The sequence below is a fragment of the Mobula birostris genome, chromosome 3, assembly GCF_030028105.1.
Source record: "Mobula birostris isolate sMobBir1 chromosome 3, sMobBir1.hap1, whole genome shotgun sequence".
NCBI lineage: Eukaryota > Metazoa > Chordata > Chondrichthyes > Myliobatiformes > Myliobatidae > Mobula > Mobula birostris.
This window is the reverse complement of record NC_092372.1, coordinates 18,061,903-18,079,478: the sequence shown is the minus strand read 5'-3', so window position 1 is coordinate 18,079,478 and position 17,576 is coordinate 18,061,903. Positions and strand designations below refer to the sequence as shown.

The window sequence follows — 17,576 nt, the reverse complement described above, 5'->3', positions numbered from 1 at the left end:
TTCTTCAGGAATCCTTGTACACTGCAGTCCATTTGTTCCTTAATACTCCCCAATGACATATCATTTTTTTAGATTTGCCTTATTAGCCCTCGCACATTTTTAAATGCCCTGTGTCTGTAATCTGTCACCTTACCAACCATAGGCCTGTAATAGAATTGGTTTAGATTTAGAGATACAGCATGGTAACAGGCCCCTCTGGCCCAGTGAGCTCATGCTGTCCAATTACATTCATGTGACCAATTAACTTACTAATCCATACGTCTTTGGAATATGGGAGGAAACTCATGCAGTCACAAAAAGAGGGTACAAGCTCCTTGCAGGCAGCATGGAATTGAAACCAAGTCACTGACACTGTAAGAGTGGTATACTAATCACTGCCCCGCCATTACACGCCAAGGTTTATGACTTGTCTATCTTCTGAGCGAGGCGGGTAGTGGTTCGAATCCAGCCAGCTCCTTGCACACTTTCCATCCATGCTGAGTTGAGCATCGAGCTGCAAACTCAGCCTCATTAAAAAACAGACAAGTGCTAAAGAAATAGCAAGACACCCAATGCGCCACGAAGTGTGGAGAGTAACTCAACAACTGTCTTCTGAAATATAAATAGAGAGATCCATAAAGGGAAGAAAAAGGGAGGAAAAGGGTCAAAGATAGCAAGTGGAGCTGGAGCACAGCAGAAATTGTCTGTAAAACTGATGCGGCAGTACGAAGGATGTTGTCGTCATGGCTATCCCTCGAGGTCGAGGATGATGGTCTTCATTCTGAAGAAGTGGCCCACAGAGCGAAGACGTCTGTGCATGTATTTGTTTAACGTGTACTTGATGTTGCACTCCAAGAAGCACACGATACTTCACAAATCAACCAACTGATTCCAATGGCATGGAAACCATGACGATTGGAGCTGATGGATTTGTTGCAGCCTTTGAGTTCGAAGTAACTTCATCCGCCTGTTCCACTGTGAGGTCTTGGTTGGATTGTTTTTTGTCAGGGACCTCACCCTCGACCTTACTGCCATGGGTGATCCTACCAGGAGCATAGCGCCAGATGGCATTGCTCTTGGGATCACAGGACCACACAAGCTTCTCCACCACGACAAGGTGACAATCCATGGAGAAGTCGAAGGATGTACTGATAAGTGAATTAAAGGAAAAGACCTAAATAGAATTGAAACTATTCTTCATATCCCAGAAAAAGAAATTTTGAAGTTCAAAGTAAACTTATTATCAAAGTACATATATTTACAACCCTGGGATTCATTGGCTTGCATGATTATTCAATAAATCCATAGAATAATAATCATAACAGAATCAGTGAAGAACTGCACCAACTTAGTTATTCAACCAATGTGCAAAAGATAACAAACTGCACAAAAAGAAAAAGGAAATATAATATTATATAAATAGGCAATAGATATTGAGAGCATGAGATGAAGAATCCTTGACAGTGAGTCCATTGGTTGTTGAAACAATTCGATGATGGGACAAGTGAAGTTGAGTGAAGTTACCCCTTTGTTTCAAGAGTCTGATGATAGGGGGGTAATAACTGTTCCTGAACCTGGTGCTGTGTGTCCTGATACTCCTGTACCTTTTTCCTGCTGGCAGCAGCGAGAAGAGAGCATGTCCTGGATGGCAGGGGTACCTGTTTAGGATGCTGCCTTCCTGCAACTGCGTTTCGTGTAAACATACTCAATGAAGGGGAGGACTTTACTTGTGATGGACTAGGCAATATCCATTACTTTTTGTAGGATTTTCGATTCAAGGACATTGCTCTTTCCGTGCCAGGCTGTGAAGCATCCAATCAGTATTCTCTCCATTACACATCTATAGGAGTTTGTCAAAGTTTTAGGTGTCATGTCCAATCTTTGCAAACTCCTAATGAAGTAAAGGCACTGCCATTCTTAGTGCTCCTGAATTTTGTGCAAATTCTGATTTTTGCTTATATATGTCCAGATCTACAGTGCAAGTTTGATTTGGAAAAGTAGAACCTGTCAAAATGGCGAAGAGTTCAAAATGTCACAGATAAAAGTGCAAAGGAATAGTTCAAATTTATTGTCATCTGACTGTACATACTATATATAAAACCAAACGAAACAACTTGCCTCTAGAACAGGGAGCACCCACAAAACATATATATCTCACAATGCGTAATCAAAGTATTATACTATAAATAAATTAATAAAATATACTTCAAAATTCATGTAGTAAAGTGCAGCTTAGATAAACAGTACAGTAAACAGTAAACAGCTCGCTGTCCTTGCGATAACACTTCAGAATCAGATTCAGGTTTATTATCGTCGGCATGTGACGTGAAATTTGTTAACTTAGCAGCAGCAGTTCAATGCAATACATAATTTAGCAGAGAAAAAATAATAGTAATAAATAACATTAAAAAATAATAAATATAATAATAATAAATAAAACAAGTAAATCAATTATGTATACTGAATAGATTTCTGTTTAAAAAAACAGAAATACTGTATATTTAAAAAAAAGTAAGGTCGTGTCCGAAGATTCAATGTCCGTTCAGGAATCAGATGGCAGAGAGGAAGAAGCTGTTCCTGAATCACTGAATGTGTGCCTTCAGGCTTCTGTACCTCTTACCTGATGGTAACAGTGAGAAAAGGGCATGCCTTGGGTGCTGGAGGTCCTTAATAATGGACACTGCCTTTCTGAGACACCACTCCCTAAAGATGTCCTCGGTACATTGTAGGCTAGTACCCAAGATGGAGCTGACTAGATTTACAACCCTCTGCAGCTTCTTTCAGTCCCATGAAGTAGCTCCTCCATACCAGACAGTGATGCAGCCTGTCAGAATGCTTTCCACGGTACATCTATAGAAGTTTTTGAGTGTATTTGTTGACATGCCAAATCTCTTCAAACTCCTAATATAGTATAGCCACTGTCTTGCCTTCTTCATAACTACATCAATATGTTGGGACTTGTTTTCAGTGGTGGCAGGGTATTCATTCTCACAAGCTTAGGGAAGATGTTTTTACCTAGTCTGGCAGTCAGGATCCAGTCCTGGACAGTATCCAGAAAGAAAGGCTGCTGGCATAAATTCTGCAAATCATCCCCACAGTAATCCTGATTTCACCCTGTCTGAAATATTTATTTCAGCAGAATGAGTGTATATCCTGCCTGGATCCCTGCAGAATGTGGACCTCCAACCAGAACTCATGGACTACCACCCCTTGTCTTCAGTGGCCCAACCAATTCTGAATCCAAAGGATCAGTCACTGTGGATCCCATGTCCATTGAAAGGTGTAAACCTCGAGCAGTGTCTGGGTACAGTATATCAGAGTCGTGTAAGGTGGTGTATTTCTTCATGTATCTATCTTACAATATCTATCTGTTTCAAACAGGTCGGCACGGTAGCGTAGGAGTTAGTGTAATGCTTTACAGCAGCAAGGATCGGAATATCAGGGTTTACTTCCCGCTGCTGTCTGTACGTTCTCTCCGTGACCTTGTGGGTTTTTTTTCCCAGGTGCCCCTCTTTCCTCTCATGTTCCAAAGATGGGCGGGTTAGTATTAGTAAACCGGGGGCGCCGGAAGCGTGGCCACACTTGCGGCCTGTCTCCAGCACATCTTCGGACTGTGTTGGCTTTGACGAAAACGACGCATTTCAGTGTACGTATTGATGTTCCGATCTACATGGGAGAAAGTTTATCTAATCTCAACTAAAGTGAATTCCTTACCGCAGCATTTTGAGATAGTCGTTCCAGAGACACGTATTAAAAGTTGAGAACAAACGTTTGTCAAGGACACACACACTGACGGCCACAAATCGGCTTTGCATCTCTTGTCAGTGAATCTATGTCGCTCAGATCACGAAAAATGAATTTGATAATATCAATTTATCATTGTAGAGCAGATCATAAACCCCACGCAGCAAACGCTTAAAGTTTTCATTAGGTGAGTATTCAAGAAACTATGAAATAGTTGCAGAGTGCTAGAGTTTTATACACACATGAAAGTTATGACGAAGGGTCTCTGCTCCGAACGTCGACTATCTATTCATTCCCATAGATGCTGCCTGACCTGCTGAGTTCTCCCAGCGTTTTTTTTATCTGTTGCTTTGGATTTCCAGCATCTGCAGACTTCCTCGTATTTATAAAAGTATTTACATGTGTGATAGGTCAAAAAAAAAATCCTTAGACTGACCCAACCACTATCCCCACCCTCAATCCCTCCTCCCCATCGCTTCAGGTTTCTGGGAAGAAGCGCGTCATTAGTGGGTACCAGAATCGTACATATTTCTGCCGTCGACGCGGGAGAACACGGGGAAGGGAAAGAGGAACTATGACCTGCTCAACCACCCGGGGCGAGTTGTCCCAGTTATTCCCATCTCAGGTGCAGACATGCGGCCGATTGAAAGCGGACCCCGCGGAGCCCCCGAAGAGATCCACCGTGAGGCTCCTCATGCACAGCGCGGCGATGTTTGGGAGGGAGTTCTGCTACGCCGCTGAGGCGGCTTTTGTGACCCCGGTGCTACTGAGTGTGGGACTGCCTAATAGTCTTTACAGCATCGTGTGGCTCGTCAGTCCCATTCTGGGCTTTATTCTCCAGCCCATCTTCGGCTCAGCCAGCGACTACTGCCGGTCCAGGTGGGGCAGGAGGAGACCCTACATTTTGGCTATTGGGATCCTGCTGGTGGTGGGGATGACTCTGTTTCTTAACGGAGAAGCCTTGGTAACAGGCGAGTATCAGTAAAACTTTTAAAATACATATTCGTGCGAAGTTGAACGAGACAAAAAGTTGCCGAACTGCAGCTATGACTTAGTTATTCTTACAGAATCTTTAAATATTTAACGACAATATTAGTGTTTTGTTTTGTACGCTGGAATCTTCTTGTTTTACATGCCTGAATTGGTCTTTAACTGTGTAATAACTAGTTTAAGGTGCGGACGTAATACTCTTAAGTATTGTTAAACTACAAATCTAATGTGTTAAAATTGTGCGAAATAGAATAAATCTGACGTTAATTAACTGATTGGAATGTTATTTTAGCCGTCATTAAACACAGGAGACAAGAAAAACTTTGGAGTATACTGATAACTGTTCTTGGTGTGGTCATCTTCGACTTCTCCGCAGATTTCATCGACGGCCCCATCAAAGCTTATCTATTTGATGTTTGCTCGCATCAGGACAAAGAGAGGGGCTTACAGTTGCATGCACTGCTCACTGGTGAGTCCCATTTGATGTAATCCTCTCAGCTGGCCCTGTGTAATTGTCACGAGTTTCTCGACTTCAGCAGAACTTAACTCGTGATCTTGCCGACCAGAGGGCAAAAGAAAATTCAGATGCTCACTTTCAAACGGAACGGAGCGCATTCCTTGTATTATTTCTGAAATTACTGTTATCAAATTAATTACATGTTATCTCCAGGAATGTCGAGATAATGGAATGGTTGGGTTTACAGAAATGATTTAGATCCTTGTGTTAATTTCCATCATTATAGTGTAGTACCTCTGCCCATACAGGCTGAGCTGCTGAAGCCTCTGTCGGTCAGGGTCGGCAATGGATGTTGCATCCTAACTGTCCAGCTACGCAAGCCAGGGCAGAATAATATGGAGAGCAAGCTGTTGGCCATGTAGCAAGCTCCCCCTCTCCACCCTGTGAACAAACCCAACAGAACGGCAGAGACAGATACAGTTTGGCACCAGCAGTGACACAGGAGTTGCCAGTCAGCATTGTACTCAACATAGGACTGCCTTGGGGACTCCAACTCTGGACTCTTCCCTCGAGGTTTACTCCTGAAGCCTTCCCCATGAGTGGGTATAGCCGCAAGGCAGCGGAGGTTTGAGATCAGAGTTTTCCTTCTCCTGCACCAGCTGCCAACTATGGGCTGATGAGCCCCATCTGCCCAAAGCGACTGGTTTAAAGCGCCAGTAACCTGCCTTTGCCCCTTCTCCTGTCAGTAGAAACAGTTCCTCCGGGCTTAGTAGCTCAGCCATATGTGAAGGTCAGGAGCTGGACTTGGTTGTCAGAGGCTATTTGAGGTGCACACCATTGGGAGCATTTAATAGGTGCTGGGAGCTTATCCCCATTACCACCCCTGGCTATAAAAACCTTAAGGAACCACTGCCCATGTCTCCTTCTTAAATTATCATTACTATAGCACCTCTGCCCATATCTCCATTTTAAAACACTACCATTATTGTACTTAAGCTAATATCTCTGAAGTTGAAGTAAATTCATCACCACCTTTGATCTGACCAATGACAATGGTGTCATTTGTAAACTTACATATGGCATTGGAGCTGTGCTTAGTCTCATAATCATAAAATAGAGTTACAGAGGGATGGGAACCAGAGCACCAGAACAGATAGTGGAGCAGTTGTAGAGAAAGACTTTTTTAAGTCTACATAAAATTTGAGGAATTGTAAAGTCGAGCTTGGAGTGACTAATGTTCTGAGCTGCATATATTTCAATACAAGGAGTATTGTAGGAAAGGCAGATGAGCCTAGGACATGGATTGGCATGTGGAAATATGACTCTTATCCATTACTGAGACTTAATTGCAGGAGTGGCAGGAGTGGCAGCTTGATCTTCCAGGGTTCCATTGTTTTTGATGTGATAAAGTGGGAGGGATTAAAGGGGAAAAGGTGGCAGTACTGGTCAGGGAAAATGACATGACATTGCACGCTCAGGACAGACTGGAGAGCTCATCTAGTGAGGCTTTATGGGTAGAACTAATGAATAAGAAAGGTATGACCATGTTAATGGGCTTGCATTGTAGACCATCCAATGATGGGGGAGTCTAGTACGAGAGGGCATGATTTAAGGATTGAAGGGCGCCCATTCAGAACAGAAATGCAAAGAAATTTTTTTAGTCAGAGGTGGTAAATCTATGGAATTTGTTGCCACGGGCAGCAGTGGAGGCCAAGTCATTGGGTGTATTTAAGGCAGAGATTGATAGGTATCTGAGTAGCCAGGGCATCAAAGGTTATGGTGAGAAGGCGGGGGAGTGGGACTAAATGGGAGAATGGATCAGCTCATGATAAAATGGCGGAGCAGACTCGATGGGCTGAATGGCCAACTTCTGCTCCTTTGTCTTATGGTCTTATAATGCTATTTGTTTTAAGGTAATTATGGAAAAGGATCAGTCTGGTCCTCTGGTTGAGATTCTAAATTGGAGAAAGGCCATTTTTGATTGTATCAGAAAGGATGGAGTGGATTGGGACATCCTGTTGGAATAAAAGGAAAGGATAACAGGTATAGGGAGTCTTGGGTTTTGAGAGATATTGAGGCCCTGGTTAAGAAAAAGAAAGGTGCATAGCAGGTATAGGCAGACAGGAACAAATGACGTACTTGAGGATTAAAGAAAGTGCAAGAGATCACATAAAAGGGAAATTAGATGGGCTAAAAGACATGAGGTAGCTCTAGCAGAGAAGGTGAATCCCTGCGGAAAGCAGAAAGTGGTGGTGGGGGGAATGAAAAGATGTGTTTGGTGGTGGGATCCAGTTGGAGGTGGCGGAAGTTTCGGGGAATTGTTTGCTGGACGTGGAGGCTGGTGGGGTGGTAGGTGAGGACAAGAGGAACCCTATACCCGGTAGCGTGGCGGGAAGGGATCGCTCCCTACACCACTCCCTTGTCCATTCGTCCCTCCCACTGATCTCCCTCCTGGCACTTATCCTTGAAAGTGGAACAAGTGCTTCACCTGCCCCTACACTTCCTCCCTCACTACTGTCTTTCCAGGTGAGGTGACACTTCACCTGTGAGTCTGTTGGGGGTCAAATACTGTGTTCGGGGCTCCCGGTATGGCCTCTTGTATATTGGTGAGACCCAACGTAGATTGGGAGATTGCTTCGCCAAGAACAAATGGATCTCTCAGTGGCTACCCATTTTAATTCCACTTCCCATTCCCATTCCAATATGTCCATCCATGGCCACCTCCACTGTTGGGATAAGGCTACACTTAGGTTGGAGGAATAACACCTTCTATTCTGTTTGGGTAGCCTCTAACCTGATGGCATGAACATCAATTTCTCAAACTTCCAGTAATGCCCCCCTTCACCATTTTCCGTCCCCTTTTCCCTCTCTCATTTTATCTCCTCCCCCCACCCGCCCCCATCACTTCCTTCTGGTGCTCCTCCCCCTCCCCTTCTTCTTTCTTCCATGGCCTTCTGTCTCTTTCACCAATCAACTTCCTAACTCTTTGCTTCAACCCTCCACCTCCATGTTTCACCTATCGCCTGGCAATTCTCTCTCCCCTCCACCAACCTTCCAAATCTACTCCTCAGCTTTTCCTCTCCAGTCCTGCCGAAGGGTTTCAGCTCGAAATATCGACTGTACTTTTCTTCATTGATACTGCCTGGCCTTCTGGGTTCCTCCAGCATTTTGTGTGTTGCTCAGATTTCCAGCATCTGCATATTTTCTCTTGTTTGTCCTTCTTATTAAAGCTCATTTTCGTTGACATGTGACAACCAGAACCACACACAGTTCTCCAAGTGCAGTCTAGCTAATGAAATCGCAATGAAGTTGCAATGTAAAAATATAAAAGCAAGAATTCAAAACTAAAATATAAAAAGATGTAATGTTGAGACCTTATAAAGCACTGACAAGGCCTCACTCGGAGTATTGCGAACAGTTTGGGGCCCCTTATCTTAGAAAGGATATGCTGAAACTGGAGAGGGTTCAAAGGAGGTTCACAATAATGATTCTGCAATAGAAAGGCTTGTCATATGAAGAGCATTTGATGGCTCTGGGGCTGTACTCATTGGAATTTAGAAGAGTGAGGGGTGACTCCCATTGAAACCTATCAAATATTGAAAGGCCTCAATAAAGTGGATGTGGAGAGGAATTTTTCGATGGTGGGAGAGTCTAAGACCAGAGGACATAGCCTCAGACCAGAGGGGCGTCCTTTTAGAATGGAGATAAGGAGGAATTTCTTTAACCAGAGAGTGGTGAATCTGTGGAATTCATTGCCACAGGTGGCTTTTGAGGTCAAGTCATTGATTATATTTAAGGCAGAGGTTGATAGATTCCTGATTAGTCAGGTCTCCCAGGGATATGTGGAGAAGGCAGGAGACTGGGACTGAGAGGGAAAAGGGATCAGCCACGATGAAATGGTGGAGCAGACTTGATGGGTCAAATGGCCCAATTCTACTCCTGTGGTCCTATGGTCCTATGGTCTTATGTAATGCTCCAACTTTTATTTTCTATGTCCATAGAACATAAGCACACCATTTGTCTTCTTCACCACCTGTCTACCTGTGCTGCCACTATCAGGAAACAATGACTTGAACATGAAGGTCCATCTGTTAATTGACATCATTTACAGAGGAAGAGAGAGAGACAGAGAGAGAGGGCCCTTCTGTTGGCCAGGGTTGACCATGGTGTTGCACACACAAGCCAGGGTAGTACGATATGTAGAGCAAGCTATTGCCCGTGTAGTAGGCTCCCCCTCTCCATGTAGCTGATGAATCGGAAGGAATGGTGGAGAGCTGATGCAGATTGGCATCAGCAGCATTGCAGGAGTTGCCAATGTTGGACTGTCTTAGGGACTCCATTTCTGGATTTTACCTCAGGGTTTATTCACGAAGCCTTCCCTTTGAGCGGATATAGCCGCAATGCAGTGGAGGTTTGAAACCAGAGATGTCTTTCTCTTAGGTGAGCTGCCAACCACGGCTGATGAGCACCATCTGCCTGAAGCGACTGGTTTTAAGGTGCCAATAACTCGCATTTGCCCCTTCTGTCAGCAGAAATGATTCCGTCGGGTTAGTAGGTAAGCCACATGTGAAGGCCACGAGCTGGACTTAGTTGTCAGAGGCTATTTGAGACACACATCATGGTGGGAGGGGGGGGTCATTTGATAGGTAGTGGGAGCTTGACCCCATTACCACCCCAGCTATGACAACCTTAAGGAATATAGTATTATTACGCTCTGTCCGCCAGAGAAAGCAGGATCTTCCAGTGGCCACACATCTTAATTCCACGTCCCATTCCCATTCTGATATGTCTATCCACGGCCCCCTCTACTGTCAAGATGAAGCCACACTCAGGTTGGAGGAACAACACCTTGTATTCTATCTGGGTAGCCTCCAACCTGATGGCATGAACATTGACTTTTCAAACTTCTGCTAATGCCCCATCTCCCCCTCGTACCCCATCCGTGATTTATTTATTTATATACACACATTCTTTTTCTCTCAGTCCTTTTTCTCCCTCTGTCCCTCCCACTATACCCCTTGCCCATCCTCTGGGCTTCCCTTCTCCCCCTTTCTTTCTCCCTAGGCCTTCTGTCCCATAATGCTCTCATATCCCCTTTGCCAATCAACTGTCCAGCTGTTGGCTCCATCCCTCCCCCTCCTGTCTTCTCCTATCATTTTGGATCTCTCCCTCCCCCTCCCACTTTCAAATCTCTTACTAGCTCTTCTTTCAGTTAGTCCTGTCGAAGGGTCTTGGCCCAAAACGTCAAGATGCTGCCTGGCCTGCTGCGTTCACCAGCAACTTTTATGTGTGTTGCTTGAAATTCCAGCATCTGCAGATTTCCTCGTGTTTGCGTAGTATTATTACCTTACCCTTTATTGTGCTATTGCGTTCAGTTAAATTGGACCTTCCAATCTAACTTCCTCATAATCACAGTTCTTGCTACTTAAGAGACAAAGGGATGTTTATTACTCCATTTTTATAAATTTCAGTAATTTTATGTTGTGTTTTTTCAGGTATTGGAGGTGCTGTGGGCTACATAGTGGGTGCTATAGAATGGAAGAGTACTCCTCTGGGACGTGTTTTAGGATCCGAATATCAAGTTATTTATGTTTTTGCCGCAGTAACTTTCATTACATTTCTGACCATACATCTGTGCAGCATACCAGAAGTTCCTTTAGGTGAGGAAGAAGATGCTAAGGAATCATATTTGCTGGGAGATAATACCACAGACTATGGAACCATTGGAAGTCATAAAGATGATCTTCATGATCCGTGTGTCGATAATCTGAAACCTTTGTCACCGGTGAAAAAATTAGAAAATGGTTGGCTTATCGCCTGCAATAAACCACAAGATGACAAGGTAATAATGTTTCTCCAACTTCTACAATAAATTTAAATATTACTTCTATTGATAGGAGAGAAAATGAGTTTTAATGTAGTTTATCCATGCAAAATTGTGTCTCTAATTCATGCAGGGATATCTTTATCCTTGGTGCATATCACAAGTCCTGATTATACAACCACTGACACCAGGCAGACAATCTCTGAAGAGTATTGATAATGGCTGGGGTCACCCGTCTTCTAAAGACACTGTCCAGAAGAAGACAATGGCAAACCACTTTTGTAGAAGGGGCCACGATTGCCCACATCATGTGGCATGGCACCTAATGATGATGATGACTGTAAGCACAACTGACCCTGCAGATGCTGGAAATCCAGAAGAACACACAAAATGCTGCAGAAGCTCAGCAGGTCAGTCAGCGTCTATGGAGAGGATTAAAAAGCCACCATCTTGGGCCGAGACCCTTCATCAGGAGAGTGTTAGCTGTATATTGTCATTTTTTTCATGCAATCAATCACCCAATTATAGGCAAACCAGCCCAATTCTATTTGTAGTAGTGTATATTTTTATTTTGTGGGTACGTGGCCAAGTGGTTAAGGCACCTGAAGGTCATGAGTTCCAGCTGAGGGAGCGTGTTGTGTCCTTGAGCAAGGCACTTAACCACACATTGCTCTGCGACGACACTGGTGCCAAGCTGTATGGGTCCTAATGCCCTTCCCTTGGACGACATTGGTGTCGTGGAGAGGGGAGACTTGCAGCATGGGCAACTGCTGGTCTTCCATACAACCTTGCCCAGGCCTGCGCCCCGGAGAGTAAAGACTTTCCAGGCGCAGATCCATGGTCTCGCAAGGCTAACGGGTGCCTTTACTAGTGTATATTTGATGGAGATTTCGCTCTATAATTTAATTTAGGAATTAGCAAGAATTCTGATAATTCTTCTTAAATATAATGGCAAACTCAAAAATAGATTCAGAATGTTATTTTAACTCCAGAAATTTTGACTTTGCACAATTGTTTTGACGCAGTTACACAATAAACTCAAAGCAGAGTACCTGTGTGAAGATAAGAAGAAAAATATTCTTTATACTTTGTCTTCTTTTCCAAGACCTGTTGAGAGATCATCCATCAGAAAAATTAAATCTTTCTCATACTCCACATATGCTGCCTGATCTACAGAGTATTTGCATTTGCTTTGGTTTGGACTGCCTTTTGACGGCAATTTGTTGGAGATGGGTTAGGACAAATGACGCTGCTTACAAAGTTTATTTACTCAGAAAACGGAGACTATTTAAGAGGCAGAGCAAACACAGCTTATTACAGAAGACATATAAGCTTTCTGCTGACTTTACAGAAAACTGGACTAACTGCAGTGTAGCCCTCTTGAAGTGATATACTTAAAATTAACTCCAGTCATCTTCAGCAATGTGACACTGGAAATTTCAGCAAAGCAAGGGTTAAAATATGAGCTAACTGTACAGGGCTCAGACACGTTGTACAGCCTTTCTATGTGGTGAAGTTCACAAAGGCAAATATCAGATGATAAACTGGGATGGTGCACTCTCTCAGCCCTTGAAGGCCTAACTCTTGCACAGACTTTCTGTTCAAGCCTGGGAATGAAGGTCACCGAGCCTACCATGACAAAATCAAGATACAAACAAAGGATTCTAAGGCAATACTCACTATTGAACTGTTATTTTATTAATTTTCAAGTATTATTGGCCTTTAACACGTAGAATTAATTGATTATTAATACCTGAAATATGCATTATGATTGGTTAAGTACCAATAATAATGCATATTTCAAATATTAATAACCAATTAAATCTATGTTTTAAAAGCCAATAACAAACTCTCTGTTTCTGATCAGTTAATTGAGAGTTCTGGCTGTGATTTATCCAGGCTTTTTTTTGTGAAATGCTGCAGATCTCGTAGGGGAAGTGAGCTGCAGGGATGAGAGGAATATGGAGGGCTAAGGTCTGGGTGTAGCTCGAGGAACTAGGCAGAAAACCAACCTGCACAGACTATTTGGACCAAATGGGCTGTCTATCTGCTGTAGTACTCTATGACTCTATTTGATTTACACACATGGCTTCCAACTCCACAAACTATTTCTGCATATAAATACATTTATTAGGTCCAATCAATGTCGGGAGCAGAGCATTTCTAAGATATTACTTGCAGGTCGGCGAAGCCAGTATAAAAAGAGAGCTTCACAGGTGTTCGTACATTCCAGAGGTCCAATCGGCTTCGGGAGCATAGCACTGCGAATTAGATCAAAGTACAGAAGGGGCAAGTGGGGTGGCCATTGTTGGGAGTGGGCCAGCGGTGAGAGTGGGAGTGTCAGGCTTTGACTCAAGAGGCTTCAACGAAAAGAAGCTGAGGCTAAAGAAACAGGTTAGAGGATTTGCCCATTGTACAGTGCAGGCAGGATGGCAGATATGGCAGTGGAGTGCTCCTTCTGTAGAAAGTGGGAATTCATGGAACCTGATAGTCTCCCTGACAACTACACCTGCGGGAAATGCAACCAACATCTCATGAAAGACTGCATTAAGGAGCTGGAGCTGGATGAAATTAGGATCATCCGGGAGGAAGAGCATTTGATAGATAAGGCTTCTGAGCAGGTGGTTACACCCAGAGGGCAGAATACGGGGAGTAGATGGATGAACACTGAGAGAGATAAAGGGAAAAGGAAGTCAGTGCAGGGTCCTCCTGTGGCCCTTCCCTCAGCAACAGGTATATTCCTTTAGATACTGCCGAGGAAGATGACCTATCTGCAGCAGCAGCCATATCAATAACATTGCGGTCGGGCCTGAGCCTCAGAAGGAAGGGTGAAGTCAGGCGGAGCAATAATCATAAGCGACTCAGTGGTGAGGGGAACAGACAGGAGATTCTGCAGCAGCGAAAGACACACCAGGATAGTGTGTTGCCTCCTGGATGCTAGGATCCAGGACGTCCCTGAGCAGTTGCAGAATATTCTCGAAGGGGAGGGTGAGCAACCGGAGGTTGTGGTGCATGTTCGTGCCAATGACAAAGGCAGGTGCAGGGGGAAGAGTTTCAAGTTCTTGGATCACTGGAACCTTTTCTGGGGAAGATGTGACATGAACAAGTGGGACAGATTGCACCTGAACTGGAGGGGAACGAGTATCCTGGAAGGAAGGTTTGCTAATGCTACTGGGGAGGTTTTAAATGAGATTTTCCGGGGAGGGAGGTGTGGATGGGAACCGAAGTGAAGAGGGAGAGGATGGGGCAGTTGGCGCATAAGTAGTGACAGTTTGTAGGGAGTATATGAGGCAGATAGAAACATAGAAATATAGAAAACCTACAGCACAATACAGGCCCTTCGACCCACAAATCTGTGCCAAACATGTCCTTACCTTTGAACTTCCTAGTCTCACCCATAGCCCTCTATTTTTCTAAGCTCCATGGATCTATCCAGGAGTCTCTTAAAAGACCCCATCACTATCGCCTCTACGACCGTCTCAGGCAGCCCATTCCACACACTCACCACTCTCTGCATAAAAAATACTTACCCTGACATCTCCTCTGTACCTACTTCCAAGCACCTTAAAGCTATGCCCTCTCATGCCAGCCATTTCAGCCCTGGGAAAAAGCCTCTGACTATCCATATAATCAATGCCTCTCATTATCTTGTACTCCTCTATCAGGTCACCTCCCATCCTTCGTCGCTCCAAATAGAAAAGGCCGAGTTCACTCAACCTATTCTCATAAGGCATGCTCCCCAGTCCAGGCAACATCCTTGTAGATCTTCTCTGCACCCTTTCTATGGTTTCCACATCCTTCCTGTAGTGAGGCAACCAGAATTGAGCACAGTACTCCAAGTGGGGTCTGACCAGGGTCCAAAATAGCTACAACATTACCTCTCGGTTCTTAATCTTAATCCCATGATTGATGAAGGCCAATACACCATATGCCTTCTTAACCACAGAGTCAACCTGCATAGCAGCTTTGAGAATCCTATGGACTTGGACCCCAAGATCACCCTGATCCTCCATACTGCCAAGAGTCTTGCCATTAATTCTATATTCTGCCATCATATTTGACCTACCAAACTGAACCACCTCACACTTATCTGGGTTGAACTCCATCTACCACTTCTCAGCCCAGTTTTGCATCCTATCAATGTCCCACTATAACCTCTGACAGCCCTCCACACTATCCACAACACCTCCAATCTTTGTGTCATCAGCAAATTTACTAACCAATCCCTCCACTTCCTCACCCAAGTCATTTATAAAAATTACAAAGAGTAGGGGTCCCAGAACAGATCCCTGAGGCACACCACTGGTCACCGGCCTCCATGCAGAATATGACCCGTCTACAACTACTCTTTGCCTTCTATGGGCAAGCCAGTTCTGGATCCACAAAGCAATGTCCCCTTGGATCCCATGCCTCCTTACTTTCTCAATAAGCTTTGCATGGGGTACCTTATCAAGTGCCTTGCTAAAATCCATATACACTACATCTACGGCTCTACCTTCATCAATGTGTTTAGTCACATCCTCAAAAAATACAACCAGGCTCGTGAGGCACGACCTGCCTTTGACAAAGCCATGCTGACTATTCTTAATCATATTATACCTCTCCAAATGTTCATAAATCCTGCCTCTCAGGATCTTCTCCATCATCTTACCAACCACTGAAGTAAGACTCACTGGTCTATAATCCCTTTTCTATTTTCTATTTATGATTTATAATTTAAATTTTTAATATTTACTATTGATTTGTACTCCAGGGAGTGCGAAGCGCAGTATCAAGTATCGCTGTGATGATTGTACATTCTAGTATTAATTGTTTGGCGACAATAAAGTATAAATTATAAAATATAATTTTCTGGGCTATCCCTACTCCCTTTCTTGAATAAGGGAACAACATCTACAACCCTCCAATCCTCTGGAAGCTCTCCCGTCCTCATTGATGATGCAAAGATTATTGCCAGAGGCTCAGCAATCTCCTTCCTCACTTCCCAGAGTAGCCTGGGGAACATCTCGTTTGGTCCCAGTGACTTATCTAACTTGATGCTTTCCAAAAGCTCCAGCACATCCTCTTCCTTAATATCTACATGCTCAAGCTTTTCAGTCCACTGCAAGTCATCCCTATAATCACCAGGATCCTTTTCTGTAGTGAATACTGAAACAAAGTATTCATTAAGTACCTTTGCTATCTCGTCCAGTTCCATACACACTTTTCCACTGTCACACTTGATAGGTCCTATTCTCTCACATCTTATCCTCTTGCTCTTCACATACTTATAGAATGCCTTGGGGTTTTCCTTAATCCTGTCCGCCAAGGCCTTCTCATGGCCCCTTCTGGCTCTCCTAATTTCATTCTTAAGCTCCTTCCTGCTAGCCTTATAATCTTCTAAATCTCTATCATTACCTAGTTTTTTGAACCTTTCGTAAGCTCTTCTTTTCTTCTTGACTAGAGATGATAGACCAAAGAAGCACTCAACCAGATGGTTTGAGATGTGTCTATTTTAATGCAAGGGGGATCATGAGTAAGGGAGATGAACCTAGAGCGTGGATCAGTACATGGAAATATAATGTTGTGGTCATTACAGAGACTTGGATGACTCAGGGGCAGGAATGCCTGCCGAGTGTGCCAGGCTTTAGATATTTCAAAAAGAACAGGGAGGGAGGCAAAAGAGGTGGGGGCATGGCACTGCTAATCAGGGATAGTATCATGACTGCAGAAAAGGAGGAAGTCATGGAAGGATTTTCTACTGAGTCATTGTGGGTGGAAGTCAGAAACAGAAAAGGGGCAATAACTCTACTGTGTGTTTTATAGTCCCCCCAAATGGTAACAGAGACGTCAAGGAGCAGATAAGGAAGCAGATTCTGGAATGGTGCAATAATAATAGAATTGTTGTAAAGGGTGATTTTTAACTTTCCTGATCTTGACTGTCAACTCCTTAGAGCAAGGGGTTTGGATGGGGTGCAGTCTGTTGGGTGTGTTCAGGAAGGTTCGCTGATGCAATATCCAAATAAGCTAGCTAGAGAAGAGGCTGTACTTGGTCTGGTATAGGGAAATGAACCTAGTCAAGTTTCAGATCTCTCGGTGAGAGAGCATTTTGGAGGTAGTGATCACCACTCTATCTCCTTTACCATAGCACTGGAGAGGGATAAGGGTAAACATTTAATTGGGGTAGGGGGAAATATGATGCTAATAGGCAGGAACTTGGGAGCAGATTTTCTCAGGGAAATGCACAGCAGAAATGCGGCAAATGTTCAGGGAACATTTGCATGACGTTCTGCATAGGTATGTTCCATTGAGGCAGGGAAAGGATGGTAGGATACAAAAGTTGGGGGAGTTGTGGATAGTCTGGAGGGTTTTCAAAGGATACGGCAGGACATCAATAGGATGCAGAACTGGGCTGAGAAGTGGCAGATGGAGTTCAACCCAGATAAGTGTGAAGTGGTTCAATTCAGGAGGTCAAGTTTGAAGACAGAATATAATATTAATGGTAAGACTCTTGGCAGTATGGAGGATTAGTGAAATCTTGAGATCCATGTCCATAGGACACTCAAAGCTGCTGCACAGTTTGACAGTGTTGTTAAGAAGGTG

General features: G+C 43.9%; 1 protein-coding gene across 1 annotated transcript in view; it reads left to right on the top strand.

Moving 5' to 3' along the window:
• Positions 1 to 4,297: 4,297 nt before the first annotated feature.
• Positions 4,298 to 17,576, top strand: part of slc45a2 (solute carrier family 45 member 2) — a 44,199-nt gene continuing 30,920 nt past the window's right edge. Inside the window, exons 1-3 of the mRNA XM_072251758.1 lie at positions 4,298 to 4,694; positions 5,006 to 5,182; positions 10,666 to 11,012. Coding sequence (XP_072107859.1) covers positions 4,298 to 4,694; positions 5,006 to 5,182; positions 10,666 to 11,012 — 921 coding nt within the window. The remainder of the gene's footprint in view (positions 4,695 to 5,005; positions 5,183 to 10,665; positions 11,013 to 17,576) is intronic.